The sequence below is a fragment of the Grammomys surdaster genome, unplaced genomic scaffold, assembly GCF_004785775.1.
Source record: "Grammomys surdaster isolate TR1022 unplaced genomic scaffold, NIH_TR_1.0 279, whole genome shotgun sequence".
Classification (NCBI taxonomy): domain Eukaryota; kingdom Metazoa; phylum Chordata; class Mammalia; order Rodentia; family Muridae; genus Grammomys; species Grammomys surdaster.
In genome coordinates, this window is record NW_021604720.1 from 696874 (window position 1) to 721073 (window position 24200).

The 24200-nt window shown below is 38.4% G+C and overlaps 1 protein-coding gene across 1 annotated transcript in view; it reads left to right on the top strand.

Moving 5' to 3' along the window:
• The window catches only part of Nrxn3 (neurexin 3), a 1478337-nt gene that overhangs the window by 675469 nt on the left and 778668 nt on the right, over positions 1–24200 (top strand). The window contains exons 9-12 of the mRNA XM_028777283.1: positions 651–770; positions 7104–7485; positions 8724–8914; positions 9742–9915. Of these exons, the coding sequence (XP_028633116.1) occupies positions 651–770; positions 7104–7485; positions 8724–8914; positions 9742–9915 (867 nt within the window). The remainder of the gene's footprint in view (positions 1–650; positions 771–7103; positions 7486–8723; positions 8915–9741; positions 9916–24200) is intronic.

Below are 24200 nucleotides of genomic sequence, written 5' to 3' on the forward strand. Positions count from 1 at the left end.
ATCTATCTATCTATCTATCTATCTATCTATCTATCTATCTATCTATCTTTTTGGAGGATGATGAATAATGAGAAAAGCCTGCCCCACCCCCCTAGAAGTATCATTTACAATATTTAAACCTAGACACAATTTCAATTGTATTGCTTACTTTTATGATTGCTATGTTTGCTAAATTCTGATAGGACTGTGGTTTAGTAGAAATGCTATGCTAAGGTAACAGACCTTGAAGAGTTGTTTCTCACCCACTTGGTAAATATTTTGTGGAAACCACACTAGTGTACTATGCTTAAAGGAGCAGGAGATTGATAAAAATAAAAATATGATGAATTTGTGATATCTAAGACTTGGCAAAAATGCCAGCTGATTGCCTATTGCTATAAATATTATTGTTTTTATTATTTAAGACATTGTAACTATGACTAAAAGAGGATACTTATTTCCCTCATTATGGACGAATGTCCTTCAAGTTTCAATTGACATGCCTGCTTTTGGGGATTAATGCAGGGGGTCCTGGGTTCTGTTAGGATCAGTGGAAGTTGGATCTTTGGCCATCCTGGGTCATGTACACCAGTGTGGCTTTGATAAAGTCAATACTGTGAGCAATACAGTGAGAACTGGTTCTAACATTTGACACTTACCACCATCCTTAGGCAAAGGACCTGAGACCCTGTATGCAGGGCAGAAGCTCAATGACAATGAGTGGCACACTGTCCGGGTAGTGCGGAGAGGAAAAAGCCTTAAGCTAACAGTGGATGATGATGTGGCTGAGGGTAAGTACAACTATGGCAGGCTTTGACTCTACTTTACTGTCTTCTCTGACATTCCTCTTCTGGAACTTCTTATTTTGTTTAATAGAAGTCATACTGCCTGCTCCCTGTGGACAAAAACAGGCAAGGCTAAGCATTGGACCTTCCTCTAAATTTTACAGTCTTTCTTCTTCAACTTACAGTACACAGCTAGCTCCCTGTTGGAATATAATCCTCAGTAAGTTCTTTCTTTGATGGAGCTTATGCCCAGAGAGCAGGGGTAGAGCTGTATAGATCTTTCTATAACTAATAATTAAAAACCCCTGATCAGTCACCCTCCATGTTTTTATTCTCTCTACCAGCAAATACATCACTCTTTTGTATACGAAAATGGAGAGTCCAAAAATATAGAATGTCATGGGGAATACAATAAATATTAGAAGAGTATGGTATAGGAGGGGCTGGACATGCTTGGCTTAACAAACTGGCCATTTATTTAACTTCTATTCATTAAGTACCTATTGTATATCAAGCATTGTTTTGGGAGGAACAGGACATGTAGTGATGGTCAAATAGACAAATTCTCTGCAGAGTGGGATCTGCATTTAGGAAGGCAATGTATAAATGAATAAATCAATATATATGTAAAAGGGTTTTGAGAGTCCCACACAAAGTGTATGTTCTTCCTAATAGCATACTATACGTTAGCAATGTGCTCGAATAGTGGAAGATAAAAGGCACACAAAAGTTACCTATTTTCTATTATTAAACCAATTGATTAGATTGGAAAATAGTATTTGAAAATGTTAGGAATATGTCTTGAGATTCTGGTGTAGGTAGTGGGATTATAATTGTCAATCAGATGAAAAAGCAATCAACTGTGGTTGAAATATTAAGACAAGCAAGGGAAGGTATCTTCCCTATCAGAATTTGATACATAATTGTAATTAGTCAGGTGAAGATCCTGAGTCTGTAGCCTAGCATCCAAGCAGACAGTATGCTGAATTCACATCCATATAAGAAAATAAACTTGAGGCAGCACAGGGCAATTACATGGAACTCTGCTGGCATCTGAGCTGGCCTCTGATCTAGCCTTGACATTAACTCCCTGCAGGATGTTTGGGAGGCCACTTGCTATTCCTGACCCTTGTCTAATACAGTGTGCAGCCACAGCTGTCGCCCCCAGTGCCTTCTGTGAAGAGCAAGACAGTTGGACAGTCAGAAGCCTAGAGTTTAATACAATCAGCTCCAGTAAATGGTTTTATGCCTGCGGGATAGATATACAAAATCTCATTTTCTTCATTTCCCTATCTTTCAACTTGAACGTCTGTTATTTTTAAGGCCCTTTCCATCATAAATGTTCTGTCATAGTGAGTCCTAAAACTTAAATTGAGTTTATGAGTCTGATCTTCATTACTTCTGGAATTTAAGTGTAATTTTAGTGGAGTACAATGTGTGTGTTTGTGTGTGCGTATGTTTGTGTGTGTGTGTGTGTGTGTGTGTGTGTGTGTAGAAGGGGGAAGAGAGAGTGAGAGGGAGAGAGACAGAGTGAGAGAGAGACAGAGAGACAGAGTGATATCAATCTCCACACAGGAAAAACACACAACACATATCCATTCAGCATTAGGTGCTGAAATAGCTGTTTTACGAGTATCAATTCATTTAATCTTCAATAATTCAGTATTCTTTCAAAATAAATGTTCCTATTGTCATTATACTGAAGAGGAATGGGAAGTAGAGCTGTGTAATTAAGCTTTGAATCCACATCTGTGTGATTCCAATGAAGGAAGCAGTTTGCTGCACTTTGCAATCCATCAAAAGAAAATGATTTCTCTTCCAGTACAGGCAAAATATAATGAAGTGGATAAGGGCAAGGAGGGGAATACATCTCAGGATGTCAACCGTGGTATTTTTGTCTCTTCCCTCCTAGAAAAGAAGGCACACAGAGCCATACCAATTATCCCATGCACTCCAATTCCACAAAGACCCAAATCAGTCTTTGGAAATAGTTTCTGACCTACGGACCTTCAGGGTAACTTAATTGTATAAAAGGAATGTAGAAAAAGAGATGAAAAAATATTATGTTGTTTAGAAGCCACTCTCAATCTGCATTAATTGTTCAAGCTGTTCCCATGAGCTATGGGGTCAAACAGGGGCCTGCAAATGCTATGGTGGTGAGTAGCACTAATTTCTTTGGATTTGGCTGGTTAAATCCCCAGAAGGATGCAATTTACAGCATGTTGTGAATAGCGGCCGCTAGGTGGCACTCTCACCCCAATCTTGCTCAGCAGTGAGTTCCTTTCATTTTCATGGAAAACAACAAAGAACACAAAGATTTGCAGAACTAAGAGTACAATAATCCCTTGCCTTGATCATTGTTCTTTTATAGAGCCTTTGGAATAAAGGCAATTATGTGCTGTGCTTTCTGTTAGTACCAACAATTAGAACACAGGGCTAAACCGTGGAATGTCCAAGCCATCCAGTAATTTCATTTGAAATTAATAAATCCTTTCACTTTCTGCCATACATCCTACCTCAGTGCAGGTGGAAGGCAGCAACTACAAAGAAGAAAGAAATTTGGGAGAGGAAGAGGGTTAGTCTCTTTGTCTTGTATTTTTGTTGTTGTTGATGATTTTTTTTCTTTTTTTTAAAACTGAAAGCACGTTTGGGAATTTAATTTTAGTTTATAGAATTCATAAAACCAGGTAGTGATTCTAAAGTATTCGTAGACCTCAAGTTATAAATGGTATCTTGTTGGCTTACTTAGTAATTCCTTTCATGCCGTTTAAGCTCCTCCAGTGTGCCAAATTTCTAACTAGTCTACACAAGTGACAGAGAGAATAGGCCAGGCCCACATGTTACCAAAGGGCAAGAAAGAATTAGTTTTCAACCTGGTGTTTTTCATTTATTATCATATAATTATATTCTTGGAAAAGTATTAAGTTCAGTTGACAGTTAATAAGGCTTGATTGATTGGGCTGGATTTCTATTATTAAAAACAAATTAAAAGAATACCTGACTTGGTTTACGCTCTCAGAATAGCGACCTAATGTGCTAATACCACACACTTGGCCCAGAACTTCTTGCTGGTATAAAAACTCACCCCACTTTTCACTATTTTGCCCAATACTTTTAAAAGCTCTATAATTTGTCAATGACCCCAACAAAAACTTGCTATACGTGTTAATAAAAGTTGATAAAGCGAGCATAGGAAATGTTTGGTCAAATGAAGCTCTTCATTACAAGATTCATTAGGCACCTTTGATAAGCTAATGTACATTGTTGTTCACCAATAATTAGATATGCATCAATTGCCTCAGATCTTTTAAAGAATAAGGTATTTTATCATATGGCATGCTTTTAAAATGTGCTGAGCACCTGGGGGAAAATGTTTAGATGAAGTGAGGCTGGAGAACTGTGACATAAATGTGAAAAATCCCCAGCTGAGCATTTATATGCCTTCCTTTTCTCAAAATTCTCCTGTGTTTGGAAATCTTAGGGAATCTAATGCTTTCTCCTGGCATTTCCCAACATTATAATTACTAACATAATTTTTATCATTATCATTATTTTTGGCTGAGCTTGGACTGTTGGCCAGGAATCACACATACATACAAAATCGGTCCTACAAATTCTGACCTTCTAGTTGACATGTCAAGTATGAGCCCACTGCATGTCACCCCACTGTACCACTGATACTTGATGAACTCAGCCTTTGCTGTATGCCATTGAACATCCAGAAAGCACTAGAATGGTCCATGTACAAGATGACATTGCTTGTAAAGTAAATGAGAAATGATTAAAACAGTCAAAGAAAGCAAAACAGTGACTGCAGAAAAATTTGAATTAGCCAATAATTAAGGTCCCTGACACTTTTGAAAATGTTTTATGTGCTGATGCCTTTAATTCTGACAACTTCAGACGCAATTCACAAGTAGGAAATGGAGATACAAAAATATTAAGGACCATACCCAAGGTAACCCAGTGACAGGCCTATTATGTGCTATGGCCTCTTGGGAAATTACAGATTAGGCAAAAGTTCTCCTAGATTCACATCCATCACATGTCATAATTGGAGTGCATAGCACACACTGGATATCGTATGTAGATATGTAGTCCTCATTTCACTTCATTTTCTTTCACAAGGTCAGTTTTCTTTCCTCTGGAATTTGAGAGTAGCTGCTCTGAGGTATACATACACTTATCAATAAGTGAGAGGAAGTTTGGTCTAAACGTAAAAGCCGGAGGATGTTATTTCATACAGAGTTCTCAGTTACTAATATGGATTAGATGACACATGTATTTTTTTTGTAATAGTTGGCTAGTTTTGTCGAAATATCAAAAGTCAAGCAGTGGTGTTTCATGCTTTTATCAAATGAGGTACTATAGGATTTTGAGAGGAGGTAGTTAATTTGATTTTAATCTGTGCTACAGATGAATGAGTTCTGTTAGTGAATAACTGAGCCAATTACCTTGTAATTCAAGCCCTTATTGTTGAATCCACTAGTGTCCTAAACTGATGATAGAACATCCCTCTAAGTCATCCTAGACTTTGTCACTCTGGGCTAAGCTCTTGAATTTCCTTTTTTATTTTTTGCCCTACTTAACCAATGTCTTGCTCTGCCTCTTTTTCATCTTAACCAGTGCCTCATATTCTTTTATTCTGCTTTATAAAACTGTTTTTTCCGGTAGGCAAAATTTACTCAGTATACAACTCTGAAGATGGGCTTATCTGAAATTTTGTAGAAAATTTCAACTGAATTGAAAATCACTTCTCTGATTCTTTTGGCATTCCTTGGATCACTTGGGGTTGCCATTGCCTTTTTTGTACTTTGCTCTAAGGTTTTTGTGTAGGTAGGGATGTGAATTAGGGGAAGGAATAGCATCACCACCCTGCAGTTCTTCTGACTCCTTACAAGTTGGCTATGGTCCCCTTCCCCATAACTTTCTAATTGGGTCCCAGCACTTGTAATGAAGAGATGCAGCAAACTGCAGTTGGGTGCTTATGTCAATCATGTGATTGTTTTAAAGCACATGAATTTTAGGTTGTGTTCACTTCACAACTCAGTACAATTGTCAATATTAAGTAATTTCATGTCCTTATTACTTTTTCTATGTATTCAGTTGTTAACAAATTTATTTTACATTTTGATTTTTGCTCTAACTACAATTTATGTATTTAAGAACATTATTATTTTATTTTTGCTTATATTAAAAGAATAACTTGACACTAGTTGTCAAAACACCACCAAGAAGCTCGTCAAATGTAAGCCCGATTTCTGTGCTTCTGTTCAACTCTTTGAATCACTTCTGAGATTGCTTCTGAGGAGGTAGAATCTATATTTAAAATACAAGGAGATGGATAAGTCTTTCAGATGTGGTTTTATCTCTTGGATCAGGTTAAGTTCTCCAAGAAAATTCATGCCCACTCTTCCCCTTTGACACTCAAATTCTAGACCAGTAAAGAGAGAAGGAAAAGTAAGATGTATAGACAGCAAGTGTCATTTATTAGTGAGAAATCTGATAATAAAACAATGGCTTAACTTGATTGAACCCTGGGATTTGAGACAATCATGTGAGCCCAGTTTAAAGTTGGGCTGGTCAACTCCACAAGAGCCACACTGGGTTCTTTAGCTGCAAAGCCATGAATGAGTGTAGTAGTCTGACTGTTTCCCAAGCTGCTTTCCTAAGAAATCATGACCACTTGTTAACAGGTAAAATTAATAGATGTTTTACAGAAGAAAAAAACAAACAAACAAAGTGTTCAGAAGTAGCAAGTAATGAGATATTGTAGCAAGCAATTCTTAGTAATGAATGTCTAACACTCACCAATTTTATCTCTATAAGAGCCAAAGAGGAAAATAATTTCTTATGATTTGTGTTCAGATTGTTTCTCCTTTCTTCCTTCTCTCTCTCTTCCTCCTCCCCCCCCATCTCTCTTGGTTGTTTTAGTTTTATTTGAGACAACATTTCCTTATGAAGCCCTAACTGTCCTGAAATTCATTCTGTAGATAATAAGGCTGGCCTCAGACTCACAGATACCACCTGTCTCTGCTTCCCGAGTTGTTTCTTGAATGGAGAAAGTGAATGGCATTGCTTTTCAGCTTGTGTTGTCAGTAAGCTCACTGTTTCTGTGAGATCGTATTGACACCAGCTGCCTAGGATCATGAGTCAGGCAAGTAACTTGGGTTCAGCTAGGACCTCACTTGGTGACTGAGATCAGATCAGGTGTGTGCTATAAAAGAGCAGAAGAGAACTCAGAAACTTGGAAACATGTTCCTCCTATAAGGCAGATCATGGTAGCTGTGAGAAAGCAGAGTAACTTTTCCCTTTCCTGCCTCATTTCTGATTTTATAGGTACAATGGTGGGTGACCACACCCGCTTGGAGTTCCACAATATTGAAACCGGTATCATGACTGAGAAGCGTTACATCTCTGTGGTCCCCTCCAGTTTCATTGGCCACCTACAGAGCCTCATGTTCAATGGCTTGCTGTACATTGATTTGTGCAAAAATGGCGACATCGACTACTGTGAACTGAAGGCTCGCTTTGGACTGAGAAACATCATTGCTGACCCTGTCACTTTTAAAACCAAAAGCAGCTACCTGACCCTTGCCACCCTACAGGCCTACACCTCCATGCACCTCTTCTTCCAGTTCAAGACCACTTCAGCTGATGGCTTCATTCTCTTCAATAGTGGTGATGGCAATGATTTTATTGCAGTTGAGCTGGTCAAGGGGTAAGTAGGATAAACCACAGAATGAATGGTGGATATCTTTACTGAAACATTTTGTAAAATATGGTGGTGAAGAAAACAGTTCACTTTACTGCATGCCCCAGCTCTTGCTAATACCCTCCTTGCTAACAAAGATTTACAAAATGACTAGGGCTGGAAAGGACATGAAATCCTGAGATTACTTAAGAAAATTCTACTAGATTGATTTTATAAAGATCTTAACTGTGACATGCAGTCCTTTGAAACTATTGTTGGGTAAGCTCATTTATGCAAACCATAGCTCTGTTGTATGTTGCACACATTTGGGGTATTATTAATTATAGTTAGCAAATGCATAATAAGAAATGAAATCTACTTATTTTACAATACTACTATTAGCATTATAATTATTATTTTGAGAGGAGAGCATGGACATAGTCCCTTATGACCCAAAATTATAAAATCAAGTTTCTTGAATTTCAGGAAATTGCAGAGGCCAACATTATAGTTTTTTAAATCCCTTTTTGGACCCTCTATTATGTTACCATATATTGGAAAGTAGTCACATAAGAATAAAGCCAGAACTAAGGATGTTCTAGCTGGTTTGCTTGTCTAGCACACACAAAGTCCTGGGTTCAATCCCAGCACTGCATACACTGAGTGTGATAGCACACATCTGTAAATCTAGCACTGGCATGGTAGAGACATGAGGATCAGTAGGTGAGGGCCAGTCTCTGCAGGACAGCAAATTTGAGGTCAACCTGGGCTACTTAAGACTTTGTTTCAAGCAAGCAAGCAAGCAAGCAAGCAAGCAAGCAAGCAAACAATATTCATATCGATATCCATTGAATTCTATTATTGTCCTCTAGTATTTTGTAGAGTCCTAACTGTACCATTTCTTAGATCTAGATATTACTATGGAGCATTCAGTGAGTAGACTTTGGGCAGGATGTGAGTACATGACCATGATTCCAACACTAGAGAGTCTGTGAAAGGAATATTATGAGTTGTAGGCCAACTTGTACTATATTGTAAGGTCTTGACTTAAAGAAAATGAAAGAAGACCTTATGAATCTGTGAATATGGAATTGAAATGATTTATAATCCAGTAATTACTGGTAATTATAAGTGTATTTAATTGGTATGCTATGCCAGGTAAGCATGGGTAATTTGAAGCCCCTTGTTTTTTATATATGTGTGATTACCACTGAACTACTTTATGGACCCTGAAGTGATTGTGTGCTTTTTTTGGTCTCTTGTAGGTACATACACTATGTGTTTGACCTTGGCAATGGTCCCAATGTGATTAAAGGCAACAGTGACCGCCCCTTGAATGACAACCAGTGGCACAATGTTGTCATCACCCGGGACAACAGTAATACCCACAGCCTGAAGGTGGACACCAAGGTAGTCACTCAGGTCATCAATGGTGCCAAAAATCTGGATTTGAAAGGTAATCCTTATATGGAGTTTGTATTTTATAGCCCATCTCTTAACAGAAAGGTTGCTTCCATGAGAAAGCTCCAGGTTAGGAATTCCAGCCGTATCTTGTGTATGACACATTTTCCATTTGAAAACTATTGAATTATAACATAAAGCCATTTATCCAGTTTATATTCAGCCCACACCTCAAAACTGCTTCCTGATCTGTGATGATATTAGGAATGTCTTTTGGGGATCCAAATGATGAGGTGATTGCGGGTCCAAAACATGAAGTGATAAGTCAAGGCTTTGTCAAATTGTGGGCAGGATCTTACTAGAGAGAGAAAAGATTCAGCTAAGTCCTTTCTGCCTGGGTGACATTATCTCGGCCATATTCAATACTGTGTAATAATATGTATACCAAAAGGACATAGAAGTTGTTACTCTCATTATGCATTGTTAGATGTTTGATGGGAGGTCTATAAAACACTCAGCACATTATTTTTAACAAACACATAAAAACTACTCAATAAATGGTTGTTTTGTTGAAACTGTTGTTAATCTTTACTTCATTTAATTAGGTAGAATCTACTTTGTACATATGATATGGTGGTTCAAACTTTGTGAGGTGTTGGAAACAGAATGAATGACCTATAAGAAATATTTAGGATTTTTATTTTAATAATTTAGAAACTCTAGTAGTGACTCATATTTTAGCTGACTCTCTACCCCATACCATGGTTGTATTATCATCATTTAAGAAACAGTTTAAGGTGTTTAAACATTAGTGTGTTAGTGGATATGGTTGCCACATTATTTCTCTACTTGGGCTATTTTACCATGTTCCTTCCTTTCTAGGTGACCTCTATATGGCTGGCTTAGCCCAGGGCATGTATAGCAACCTTCCAAAGCTTGTGGCCTCCCGGGATGGATTTCAAGGCTGCCTGGCCTCTGTGGACTTGAACGGGCGCCTGCCTGATCTCATCAACGATGCTCTCCACAGGAGTGGACAGATCGAGCGAGGCTGTGAAGGTAGAACCTCTCTTCTTTCCAAGGCTCAGCCTTGTCACAGCACCTAGCCCTCTTGCTGCTCTGCCAGTGCCCCTTTCCTCAGTTTACCCGTCCTCTGTCTATCATTCACCATCCTACAGCATATCCTCATCGGTGTCCTCTTGTCATTGGTTGAGTATGCAGGACATGTGCCATGGGTTTTAAGAAGGCATGCTGGCAGATGTCCTTTCAGGATCGCATACTTGGTGGTGAAGTACCTTCCCTGTCATGGCCATCAGACTTCTCCCAATTTGTGTCTTTGTTTTTAGAGTGGCTGAAAGAGCACTAGAGACTTCTATTTCTATTTTAATGTCCTATGTAAAGGACAATGGAAAGAGTCCAAATTGATGTCGCCAATTATTTGATTATTTGATGCAAATCCATTGGGAGACAGAGAATTGATGTCACTCTGTCATGATGATGGAAGGGAACTAGTATTTATTGAGTACTTGCTGAATCAGGCTCTGATTGTCAACCTAAAGGTACTGCCAAGTGATATCCTCAGTTCCCACATTAGGAAGACCTGGATTAAGCTCCAGCTGACATTTGGTAATTTACTTAACCATTCAGATCTATCTTTTCTTTCTCTGCCAAATGGGAGAATAATAGGCCCTTTCAAAAGTATTATGAAAAAAAAATCTGAAAGATACAAAATGCCTGATACATAGTAGGTACTGGATAAACGTGGGATTATTGTTCCTGGATATTATCTCATGAGAGACACATAGTAGTACTGCATGTTTACCCACGCTGCACAACCACCATGCTCAGCCTGTTTCTGTAGATGGTGAAAAGTAATGTCTTTCTAGAGCTGTTGGTAACTGTAGGAACAGCTTAGATTTAGCCAGTAGAGGGCAGCACTGTACACATTCTGAATTCATTCCTGCCCTCACTTGGCCAGAGAAATAACTGCAGGTCATCTACAGGCAAAGGTGATGATGCCTAGTCACCAAGATCTACTACATCTTCGTTCCTCTGGCTGAGCCTAATGGTCCTTTGTGCAACGCACTGTGTTTCCTTGCATCCATCTTTCAGTTTCCATGTCAAAACTTTTCACTTGTTTCATGAACATTGCTTTTAAAGCAGCTTCCGTTTGAGTTATCTCTATCCCTTTAAAGCAGTTTTGCAAAGACTAACTTGTGCTACAAAAGATGTTTGCCTTGCCTGAGTCAGTTGCCTGGTATTAGTGTCTCTATAATCTGATTCCAGGATTCCTTTAACAATTAAAACAATGGTTTTAATTCTGATATTCTGACAGCCATTAAACATGGTGTGTGTGTGTGTGTGTGTGTGTGTGTGTGTGTGTGTGTCTATCTATGTGTCTGTATGTCTGTCTGTCTCTCTGTGTGTGTATGATGGGCAAGAGGTTAAGAATCAAAAGGCATTTGAGGTAGCCATTTTGTGTTTTCCTGAATATGCTGCACAATTTCATTCAACTTGACCATTGTTTTTTTGGACTTACTGGTCTACTCATAGTTCTTCAGATGTTGAAAGACAATGGAGGGAAAAATGACGTATTTGGCATTCAACTGAGAATCTTACTTTAGAAGGCTTTGAGGTGACAGGGTTGAGCTTAACTCAGAATGAACCGTATCAAGTTAAATTACAATGTGAAATTACATATTAAAAACAGAAAGCAGGGCTAAGCGAGATGACTAAGGAGTTAAAAGCACTCCTGCTCTTCCACGGGATACAAATTCAGTTCCTAGCATCCATATTATATGACCTGTAACACTACATCCAGTGGTCCAATACTTTCTTGTTACACTGCATCCATGTTCCATGTTTGATATCTCTCTCTCTCTCTCTCTCTCTCTCTCTCTCTCTCTCTCTCTGTCTTTCTCTCTCTCACATGCACACACATGCATGCACACACAGACACACACACATACTTTCTCACACACACAACTGAAAATAAAATCTTTTAAGAAAGCACAAGGTACTGTATAATAGGAAATTAGTTTTAATGTGTCTTATGCTATTTCAGATTGAGCACTTAAGAAGAATCTATTTAGCCCCTTAAGCTATATTGACCAATAGGACTATAGGAGAAGGGATGGGGAGATGACTTGGCAGGCAAAGCAAATGGTCATGGAGCATAAGCACCAGAATTCAGATCTCCAGCATCCACATAACTGTGTAGGACATCCTCAATCCCAGACCACAGGAGAAAGAGATGGGATGTCTAGAACAAGCTGACTTGGTATGTGAGCTGAATAGTAGGCTCTCAGTCCAAGTGAAAGACTCTGCCTCAGCAGGTAAGGCACCAGGTCATTGAAGGAAATGACTGATATAAACTTCTGGCCTCTATATTTATGTGCTTGCATACACAGCACCTGTACACATACTCATACCATATACATGCAAGAAAGAAAAAAGAGACATGTAGCACACGTCACACATGTAATTTAAAATATCCTGATAGTCATTTTAAAATATCCTGATATTTTATTAATTTAATATTAATATTAATTTAAAATATTAATTTAAAATATCCTGATACACATTTTAAAATGTGTAGCATAACAGAAAATTAGTTTTCATTATATATCTTATCTTAGTTAACCAAATATATCCAAAATATTAGCATTACAGTGTGTGCCATAAAATGACTCATGGGTATTTTATATCCTTTTGATTGTGTTGAACCTTCAAAAGCTTGTGGACTTTACCTTTGCAGCAGCGACTAAGTTCAGGCCACACACAATTGAAGCTCGCTTGCCACACGTGTCTGGCTGCTGTATTAAAAACACAGTTCTACAGAATGTGAAACTTGGAGTTATAATGAAACAAAGCTACAATACTGGAGTAAAAAGGAGGTTTAAACTAACTTTTATAAAATGTAGAGACAGAAGGGAGAAAAGAACCCCACCCAGGAGAGCTTCAAGGGAAACAGTGAGAGCTCTGGCAGAAGGAAATTACCCATCGCACTGGGACAAATGTTCCCAGCTCTCCCTGAAGCTCTCCATCAGCTTGGGTGATTCACCACATGCATTATGGTGGACTCCAGCCTTTCTCTAAGTACTCTGATTGTTCAAAGCCGGATACTGGAACTTGATGGCTCTCCCATCCATCTATGGCAAAGCCCGAGGGCCTAATCACATGCACTCTATTGCCATGGAGATAATTATGATAGTTGCCCACCGAGCATTAAGACTTCCCTACTTGGTGGGATGAAGTGGAGACTGAGTGCCCAGGGAGGGAGGGAGGTCCTTGTTTATTGTACACAAATGACTTAGATAATTAGCTTAAGTGGCGAGGAAAAATGGCCAAAAAGTAGGTTAAGGCATAAATTACTATCATTGGAAGTTTGCAGCATTGTGAATAAGGCCTCAGAGAAGATCCTGAGCACCATTTTAGGGTTCTGTAGAAAAGACACTGTATAGGATAGTAGAGAAGAAAAACAAGGGACCTCGAACCTTGTGGAATCTACAAAGGATTCTATTCTCATGAGTCTCTTGCACATCGCACGTGACTCCTAAGAATATCTTATGGAATAAGGCACATGGGATGCACAGGAAAGAGACCATGTAACTTGGTATTATTTCTTCATAGAGAATAGTAAACAAGCTGGAGATAAGACGTCATTACCTAAACCATGATCTGATTCTACTTAAAATGGCAAATATGTTATTTTTTATATATATTTAAGTTTATCAGTCTAAGATATATTATACTTTCTTGCCAACATCAGTGGCATTGATATTTTAAGATCCCTAAGGAGTAAATGCATTATTTTTTCCTTTACCTGACTTTCCAAGAACATATGTAAAAAATTATAAGAGATAGAAATTATTTTAAAATGCGTGAATTTGGCATTCTTTGGTTTTCAGATGATTCATTTACTTATCTGGTAACTAAGAATGTTCTTGAAGTAGGTTTTGAATTTATGTCTCTGATTTAGAAATTAAGTCTGATTTCCAGTCAAATTTTAGCTGTCAAGGGTCAGTTTGGCCTCTAATTTGGGCCATTATTATTTTTTAAAATAAGGCCTTACTTCAAACAAGGCTGATAAATACCTGTTGAGATCACCTTAGCTGTTGAGGCTGAGGCATGCTGAACAGAAGTTCTATTGCACAGTTGTGGAGGGTAAACATCTGAGAGAAAACACTACTTGCTTCATTGTGGAAATAGCATGAATCAATTAAAAAAAATAAAAAGGACATTCATTTTGCCTTTTTGCCCACAAACATTTGCTTATATTCCTACAAATTAAATAAATTAGGCTCTTTGGTGTCCCCAGTGGGTCATCTGGGTAGAAATGCATGACTCTGGTGCCATATTCTTTGGTGTTCTTTTCAAGGGTGTAAGGGGATTGGGGTGGCCTGGTGACTCTCCCGTGCTCAACTCCTTAATGTTCCAAAGTATTTTTGTGGGCTTTGAATGTGCACATGTGTCTTTCAGTCTAGCCACATGCTGCCCTTATCTCTAGACTGAACGCCTTGGGGTTGGCTGTGTACGTGTGGGAAGGCTCTCCCTGCCCATCGCTTGTGCTTTGTCAAGTTCACTGTTTCCCTGCCCCAGTGCTGCTGACTTGGCTTCAAAGAGGCCTGCTCTGCCCTGGTCTGTGCATCCTTGTGTCTGTGCTGTCTCTGGTGACCTTGTAGAGCATTTCAAGTGTCTGTCTGAGTGATGTCGGCTATGCAGACTGCATTTTTATTTCTGTAATGTTACCCAGTTAACTCTACTCTAACTAACCTTTGGTTATTGTTTTCGCTTTTTCTGTTCTTTTGCTAACAAAGTTGCGTTGACCAAAGCTGACCTGCAAGGTAGAGAAGGCTCTTGTACCACTTTGGACTGAAAGATAACCTGTGTGACCCTTGGTATTGTTACATTAGAGGGTTTCTAGCTGTCACACTTCTTAGACAGCAGCCATTGTTGGGGAGGGGGCTGAAGCCAGTGTTCTTCCAAAAGGGTGACAGAAAACCAAAAAGTACACATGAAATACTATTGTACAAAAGATATGTTATGAGGATAAAAACATGACTCCATTCTGGGTAGGACCAAAGAGATTTGAAGCATCCTGTGCTATCACTGTCTGTGAACGGGATCCATTCTGAAAATAACTAACGTTTCTCCTTGTATGTGCCTTGGAGGGCCTGGCTCCTTTTAAGTTATTCAGCATGGATAGAAGGAAGATCTTTGAAGAGGAAGAAAGGACCACTTGAGTTATTAATTTATTGCTCTCTAGGTCAGGAAGGTCATTTTCTAGAGTGGAACATTTAAGTGCTTGGACCTAATGAATGACCATATCATTTTTTCTTAACTCATTTTAAAGAAATATTTTAGACAAGCAGGAGATATTAATGTCATTAAAGCATTGCAGAAATTTATATTTCCTTTTGGGGATTTTGGTTGGGTACTTTAATTTCCTATTGTGTGATCTAAGCAGAAAAAATACTCTTGGGGAAACAGAGGGTCTGTTGGTTTTATCCTGAATACCCTACAAAGGACACCTGACTGGGGGATGTCAGTGAATATCTGCGGGAGAAGCCACTGCTACTGTCATTCAAAAAGACACCTTGCAAAGTCAATAATGGCCTGTCATTGCTGTTGGGTCAGGCTGCTTTGACTCAGAATAGCAAAGGAAGAACAGAGCATTTTAGATCTCTTATGGCAAGCAGGGCATAAAGCCTCAGATGCCCACTGCAAAATCTGCAATCAGGCCAAATTGTGAAAAATAGTGAAGGCAAAGGTACCTTTTGAAACTGGCATTTCATCTTTAGGATCATTTCTTTTACTGTGACTTCCTTGTTATACACCATGTGGGTAGATATGCTATTGTCTATCTTTGGGGTGGGGGGCGGGATGTGGACAGGGAGGCAGGGACACATACATCAACTAACAGTATCATTAGATTGGGTGCAGTTCTTTTCACATCATCTCTTCATAGCAAATTGAAATGTGTCTTGGTATATGTTACAATTAGTGAAAAGAACACATACCTTGAACTTCAAGCGTACTTTTAAAGAGCATTCAGTTTTAAAGCAGGCAGCTCTTTTGGGTAATATTGTTTTAGGCAGCATGCTCAATTGTGGGGCTGCTGTGATGGCTCAGTGGTTAAGAGCACTGTCTCCTCTTCCTGAGAACCTGAGTTCAATTCGCAGCCCCTATACAAAAGCTCACAATGGTCTGCAACTCCAGTTCCAGGGGCTCCCATACTCTCACATAGACACACAAGCAAGTACAACACTAATGCTCAACTGTTGAAAAAGGGACCACAGCATATTTTTCTGGAAGCAAGGGGGGGCGGGAAGCAGAAGGAAGAAGCGGATTCAATGTACAGTATATGATAGTCTAAAGTGATTAAAGATCCTTTGGACCAGATTTAATAGGTTAAATGAGAAAACTATATATCATCCTCAATTTTACTCTTCTTCAATATATTAACTACGTAGATTTTGAATTTCTAGACACTGGCTCAGAGACTCTCATTAGGGACTCTGTATGTGGCAAAATCATCTAAAAGTACCCGTCTGTGTTAATTAACTTCTCTCCTTGCTGTGAAAAAAGTATCTGACAAAATCTGCTTATGCAGAGGGGTTTAGTTTGGTTCCTGGTTGAAGAAGTGGTACAGTTCATTATGGCAGGAAAGGTGTGCTGGCAGAGCGTGAGGGGCTGGTCTCATTGCATCCCTAGTCAGGAAGCAGAGACTGGATGAGGCTTTGGCCCAAGCTACCAAACTTTAAGCTTGGTTATTTCAATAATCTACTTCCTCCTGTGATGATGTATTCCCTAAAGATTCTTCAACTTCCCCAAAACTGCCACCAACCTGGAATCACGTGTTCAAGCTTGGAGATCAGGGAACATTTCACATTTAAAACACAAAACTACACCAAGATGGAAACATGGTTTTTGAAAGTTCTATAAAGGAGTGATTGGTCTCTCTAGTTATCATAAATTGTCTGACAAGTGTATACATATTGGGGAAGAAAAGATATCAAAGAATCTTAACAGTCCCCTTTTACAAAAGCCTCATCAGTAACAGTAAAACCTGAGTTTAAATCACTCCTATGTTGCCATAAAGTTACTTTCTTCTTGTAATGATACAAGAGTTTCTTGTTTGTCTCAAGAGCTTATATTCTTTGTAATTATTTTGGATCATCTTACTTTTTCCCTGTTTTCTGGCAACCTAACTCTAGTATACACTCATTTTCAGTTTTAGTTTTCTTGACAATAGTGTATAGATATTACTCATAAGCTGACATATTCAGCGATAACCTGTGGACAGAGATGGTTTGTAGCATTAAGTATCAATGGCAGGAAAAGCATAATACAGAAACGGGGCAGTTTACAAGGCAGAGGCAAAGAGACTCTAAAATGTATATAAGAATGAGCTATGAGGAGTGACATTTGTAGTCTGAGTTAATAATCAATAGTTTGAGTTCTATAGCTTATGCTATTGGATTGTTTTTTATTTACTTAATTAAAAAAAACTTCCTTAATGATTATGCTTCTTGGTTTAACGGGAGGGTTTCAGTTGTTCCCATATATCACACATTTATCTAGGAGTGTAGATTATGCTGTCTACATATCAGAGAAGCCAGGAAAGCAGCCAATAATTACATAAAAACAGCTATCCTGGAGTTATACATGGTGTCATGTGAGCAGGGAGGAAATTGACTAGACTGAATGGTTAAATGTAGTCAGGGATAATATCTCAGGCAGAATTTTACCTGAGACTAAATAGCATGTATTTCTCAGGTGAATTTATAGAGGAAGCTCATTTAAGAGCTTGGCTGGAACTAAAGATAGTCCAGTTAAACTAAAATAATATGCACGTGGAGATGCAATAGATGATTCTGGGGCAGGAGTGGAGATAGAATAACTGACATTCCTTGTAAGGAGTTGGATTTATCCTGAGGCTGCTATAAGAGAGAAACTGATATTTGGGTCTGATTTGTATCATGTAGAGATTTCCTGGCCCATTCCTCCTGAGTAGAAACTGATGAGAAGGATAGGCACTGAGACAGAGAGCAAGATGAGAAGTGAAGGTGCGTATTCCAGGGAGAAAGGGCAGATTCCTAGGTTCTGCTACTCCACTGGCCAAAGAAAGGGAAAAAATCCCTCTCAGAAGATGCTCAGAGTATCCAGGATGAAAACAAGCTTTTTTTTTTTTTTTCCTGCTTGTGCTTGATAACAGAGACACATTATGACAAAAGATTGCAAAGAATCCATGACCATCTTGCATTCACACTATGGTCTATATGAGCTTGCAGGCAGGCTGTGAGTCCTACTCAGTGGAATAGAGATACCATCAGTTTGAGGTTTGTCTTGGTCACCCATTCATAGCATGGTCATCTTATGGGAACACTCGGAAGTATATTGATTATTTCTTTAGGTTTTCAAGGTTGATCTCACTGGAGAAGGAAAAAACTCTGCAAAACCTCTCCTATATAAGAAAGAAGCAAAACAAGCAAAGAAACAAACAGACTGAAACCATGGGGAATAAAGCAGCAGGCTTCATCAAGCCAGACAGTTCGTCAGAATCACTTCTTCCTTCTGCTTTCTTTAGCAGGTCTTTTTTTTAGAATTCAATGTCTCCTTTACTAAAAATGTTAGCTTTTCTTGTTCTCGGACAGTAAGATAGAAGGCGAGGCAGCTAAGCTTAATTAGCTCAGGGTTATATGCTGGCTATTTGTAGAAGGTTAATATTTTGGGGTTTGAATGCCTTTAAGATCTTAAGTTCTGTTAAGGCATTTTATTTTTTTAAAAATTTCACCTCCTAAATTATACTGCATTGATTTATTTACTTATGTAGCCAAGTGGTATGTGAGTAGATACACACGAGTGCATGCATGTGTAGTGTAGTTCAGAGGACAATGCTTGACAGCAAGTTCTCACCTTCCATTATGTGGGTCCTGAGAAAGAAACCAAGAGTTGTCAACTTTGTCCATTAGTGCCTTTGTTCCCACTAAGCCATCTCATTGGCCCTCTGTTAAGGCATTCTTAGAAGACATTGACATTTACCCTTAGTTTGTGAGGGATATTTTTAATTTTCCAATTTTGTTAGAAGGAATACAGTTCATTCTTTACCTCATTTTCCTCAAAGCTGAATCACATTCTCTGTTATATTTTATGTTATGAGATATATCACCTGACTTAAAAGAAGTCAGTTCTTCAAAAATTGTTTGCGTTATGGGAAGTCATAAGGTGGACAAGAATTAAGCTGAACATCCTATAGCAGTTTTGGTTCTGTCCCTCAAGGATGAGGGATTATGTCAATATGACCTTTTAGCTACGTAATATGTTGTATTTCTGAGCACCTAACTGACTTCATACTCACTTAAGCAGGAAGAAAAAGGCCAATTTTCCTATTCATGAGAACTGATGATGTCATGTAGCGAAAGTGGCTGAGTTAAGGAAAATGCTACAGACTTGTAAATTATATCCTGCCATTCTATGGCCTATGCTGTTATCCTATTTATAAACTTTACGTAAGTAATTTCACTTAAGCCTCACCACATGAAGTAGACTCCTTTATATCATAAAAGTGCAGAAATTAAGTTTAGATAGGCCACATTTATATTGATAGTAAATGCTAGAGCTGGACTTTAGAGCTACATTTCTTTTACTACTATGTCATAGGTTTTAAGTTTGTATCTGACTATACTCTAGGTACACAGATTACATAGATAACTAGAAAGTATCTGGCTGACTTTAAGCTGGAGAGAGTTTTTATAAAATATTATTTTGATTAGTTCTAATGCTATTTACTCAATACCCATTATCCTAGTTATGCTTCCAATTGCTGTGATGAAACAGCATGACCAAAAGCAAATTGGGGAGGACAGTGTTTATTTTGGTTATACTTCTGTATCATACTCTATCAGCAAAGGCGATCAGGACAGGAACTCAAACAGGGCAGGACTCAGATAGAGGAGCACCACCTGAAGGGGTGCTGCTCACTGGCTTGCTCAGCCTGTTTTTGTTATTTGTTTGCTTGCTTGTTTTTATAGTACCTAGGACCATCAGCTCATGGGTGGCACTACCCACAAGAGCATGGGCCCTCCCACATAAATCACTAGATAAGAAAGTGCTTAACCTGCATTCCTAAAGCAAGATCTTATAGAGACTATTTTCAATAGATATGTCCACCTCTCAGATGACTGTGAATTGTATCATGTTGCCATAAAACTAGCCAGCACACTATTCTACCATTCCTCCTCCTTCCTTCCTCTTCCCCTTCCTCTTCTTTTTCCTCCTTCTCTTCCTTTTCCTCTTCTTCCACCCCCTCCTCCCCTTCTTCCACCCCCTCCTCCCCTTCTTCATTCTTCTCCTCTTCTTCCCACTCACATACACACACTAACACAAATTTATTTTTTACCTACCCTGTATTGCCCCAACACAATACAAAATCAGTACTAAGGGGGGAATAATAAAATCTGCAGCATGGGTATGAGAAGGAGTTGATACTTAGGTTGTCCTGATCAAGCTGTTCTCCCCAGCAGCCTCTGATCCACGGTCCATGTATAACCGGCAGGATCTAAGGCAAATGGATTTGCTTCATGTGTTCATGTTACATCATGTGATAACTAACTTTAAAATCTTTGTTCTTAAAATTGGGTGTGATATCATCATTGGGTAACTATGGTTCAGGGTCCCCAAGAATAGAGGGACTGAAGCAAGAAGGATTATGATAACAGCTGATTTTTTCTTTCTTTCATCCCTCCTCTACCTGGGACAGTGTGAACTCCTGCCTCCGCATTGTCATGGAATATTACTTTTCTTAACATTTAAGCATAGGATTTGGTTCATGAATCTTTGATGACTTAGGTGTTGTGTGACATGTTCTATAAAAAGAGATTCTTAGCAGCTCTGTAAGCCAATTGCCAAGACAAAACATGAGGTAACTTCCAAAGACAATGTTGGGATCATTATATACCACTAAAGTCAATGCATGAAACAAACCCATTTTTCTCAGCTGTTTTCGGTTAAACACAGACCAGGGGTCAGAGGCTGCTGGGGAGGAAAGCTTCATAAGCACATCTTAAATTTGAACCCCCTTTTGGGCCATGTTGCAGTATAGTATTCTCAGTGTATCAGAGATTGGATGAAGTAGCTAAAGAGCATTGAGGTGTTACTGAAATTGCCACTAACGTGTTGCTGCTTGTCACACTGATTGTATGATTTTCTCAGCTGCCAACTGAGAAGCCATGAGTAAATGAACATCTTTGATAAGAGAGACGGTGATGCCTTAGTGAGCACTGACGTGGTCCCAGTTCTACCTTCAGGGAAGACGCTGATGCTGGCTCAGCAGTGTTCATCAACAGTAAATTGGGACACTGAGACCTATGTTTGGTTACATTCTGCTTAGGCAGTGGAAGACAACAGTCCATTCCATTACCAGGGTCATGAGCTTTCTCATTTCAAGGATCTGTCAATATAAAATATCCTCTGTTAACTTCCTTTTCTAGAACATGAAGAGGAAGTGACAAAACCAGGAGGCATGTGCCTCAGAGGTATATTTGAGGAGGATTGGTTATCCAATGGGAGCATAGGGCAGTTCTTGGGAGAGAAAAACAATTCCAGATCAAGAAGGATCCATTTGTGGCAGCTGTCAGACTATCATCTAACAACAACAGAATAAAAGAAACAAACAACTTTATGTTTCCTTGGGCAGTGAAACTAAAGCTAAGAATTAGACAGCACACTAATAACATGCCATGCTGTTCATAGCCATTGTCTTGTTTAGTGAAGGTTAGCTGATATCAAAGGCTATACAGTGGGAAACATTGTTGAAAAGGTCCCCCACCTACCATTGTGACCTACATGGCACATCATTTTAATTTCATTTTTTCCCAAGAGTTATTACTTATATGGAATAACTATTGAATGGAACATCTATGTTCACTGAATACATGGCCATAAATTATACTTTGCTAATAAGTTATTATAACTAATATCATTTAGAAATTTTGTTCTATATTTAACTCAGTTTTTCATTTGGTATAATTATTTCTCACTATATCTGGGTATGGTGAAAAAAGAGAACCCCATTTCAATATATGGTGAACCTGAATGTATCTATAGTTATCTTTGTTGGTTTTTGATTTGCTTTTTTTTTTTGTTTGTTGAGATAGGATTTCACTGTGTAGCCCTGGATGTCCTGGACCTCATTTTGTAGACCTAGATAGCCTTGTACTCAGAGACCCACTTTCTTCTGCCTCCCAAGTGCTGAGATTAAAGGTGTGTTCCACCAGACTCAGCAGAATGTACCTCATTTTTAAGTTAGAAGAAAAACCATGGTTTACCATATACTAGCTAAAACAAAAAACAAAACAATAAAACTCAAACAATCAAATGAATAAACAACCCAAAAAGCAAGCTACAAGCCAACATTTGTTTATATAAACTAGAATTAATAAATTCTAGAGAAAATTACTTTTTCAGGAAAAATTGGCTTTAAACACTAATAAGTCCTTCCCTCTCCTTCTCTAGCTTCCCCTATTCCTTCTTTCTCTCTCACTTTCTCTCCTTCTTTCTCCCCCTCTTCTCTCCAACCTTGTTTTGCTTCTTCTTTCCTTTCCTCCTCTTCCATCCCTCTCACTGACCTCTCTTTCCTACTTATAATCCTGTATTCAGTCACTACTGACTCATGAATCCTCAATTCATATATAGTTCTCAAACTCATAGGTTGCAACCCTTTAGCAAACATCTATCTCCAAAAATATTTGCACTACAATCCATAACAGTAACCAAAATTATAGTTATGAAGCAGCAACAAAAATAACTTCATGATTGGGAGTGTCAGCACAATATGAGGAACTCTATTAAAGGGTTGTAACATTGGGCAGGTTGAGAAATATTGTTCTAGACCAAATGTTACATTAGAAATACAAGGTGTAAATGTGGTCTAAATAGGACCTCAGCCTTTGAGGAATTAAACATCCAATTACTACTATAGAACCATTAGAAGAAAACATAGAAAATGCTCTATAACATTTGTTTTGGCAAGGTTTCCTGCATAATACCAAAAATACAGAGAACAGATATATATGTGTGTAAATATATGAATTTATAAAAAAGTTGAATTATACCAAACTACAAAACATTCGCATAGCAAGAGAATAATTAATAGAGTATGGATACAACCTAGGGATTATGAAGAAACATTTGCAAATCAAATATTTGTTGATAGGTAAATACCTCAAATGTATAAAGAACACAATCAAGTAGTGGCAAACAAATGATCCATTGAAAATATGGACAAAAGATTTAAACACCAATATGTATCAGGAATATAAAAACCTTTTCACCTCAAATCATTGAGAAAACAGATGTTAAACCATAACAAGTTAGTAACTCATATCTGTTAGCATGACTGTGATGGAAAAAATGATAAATTGGCAGGAAAATGGAGAAGAGAGAATCACTATGTTGTTGGTGGGAATGTAAATTAATGCAGTAATTACAGAAAACAGTAGGGAAGTTCTTCAGAAAGCTAAAAATAGAATTAACATATGATCTAACGATACTACTTCTGGGCACATATCCAAAGGAATTAAAATCAATATGTCAAAGAGATGTCTCAATTCTGATGTTCATTGCAACGTTTTATATAATAGCTAAAAATGGAATTGGGTTAGGCGTGGTCATCAGATAAGTAGTTAAAGCAAAATGACTCAGATGTAAATATTCAGCCCTTAGAAAGTAAGGCACTGGGCTATGGACATAACTCAGTTGATAAAGTGCTTGCTGTGCAAGCACAAGGACCCAAGTTCAAGACCTAGAGCCCTTGTTCAAAAAGGTTGGGAGGTAGCTGGAATAAAAGGGTAGGCAGTGCATATGATTGAAATACATTGTATGAAAATGCCAAGGAATTAGTAAAAATACTACAGAACAACAACAACAACAAAGACAACCAACAGACAAAACATCAGGGCATGGTGGTGAGTACCTGCAATAAGGTCACTGCAAGTGACAGATAGGCAGAAGTGGAAATAGGCAGATTCTTGGGGCTCTTTGGTCAGTCAGTTTACTCTGACTGGTGAGTTCTTGGCCAGTAATAATGTGCATGACACTTACAGAACAGTATCTGAGAATAATCTCAGACCTCTTTAAGCTCATGCACACATGTGTACTTCTACTCCTACACATGCATGTACCCATGTGCACATACACATGCACAGAGAAAAAGGAAAGACCGTATTCATGACAATGGTAATGAAAGGGATTGTGCCAAGTAAAATTAGTAACCAAAGGAAGGCAAATATGTAATTTCATTTGCTTACAATGTAAATAATAGCAATGACAGATGCAGAGGC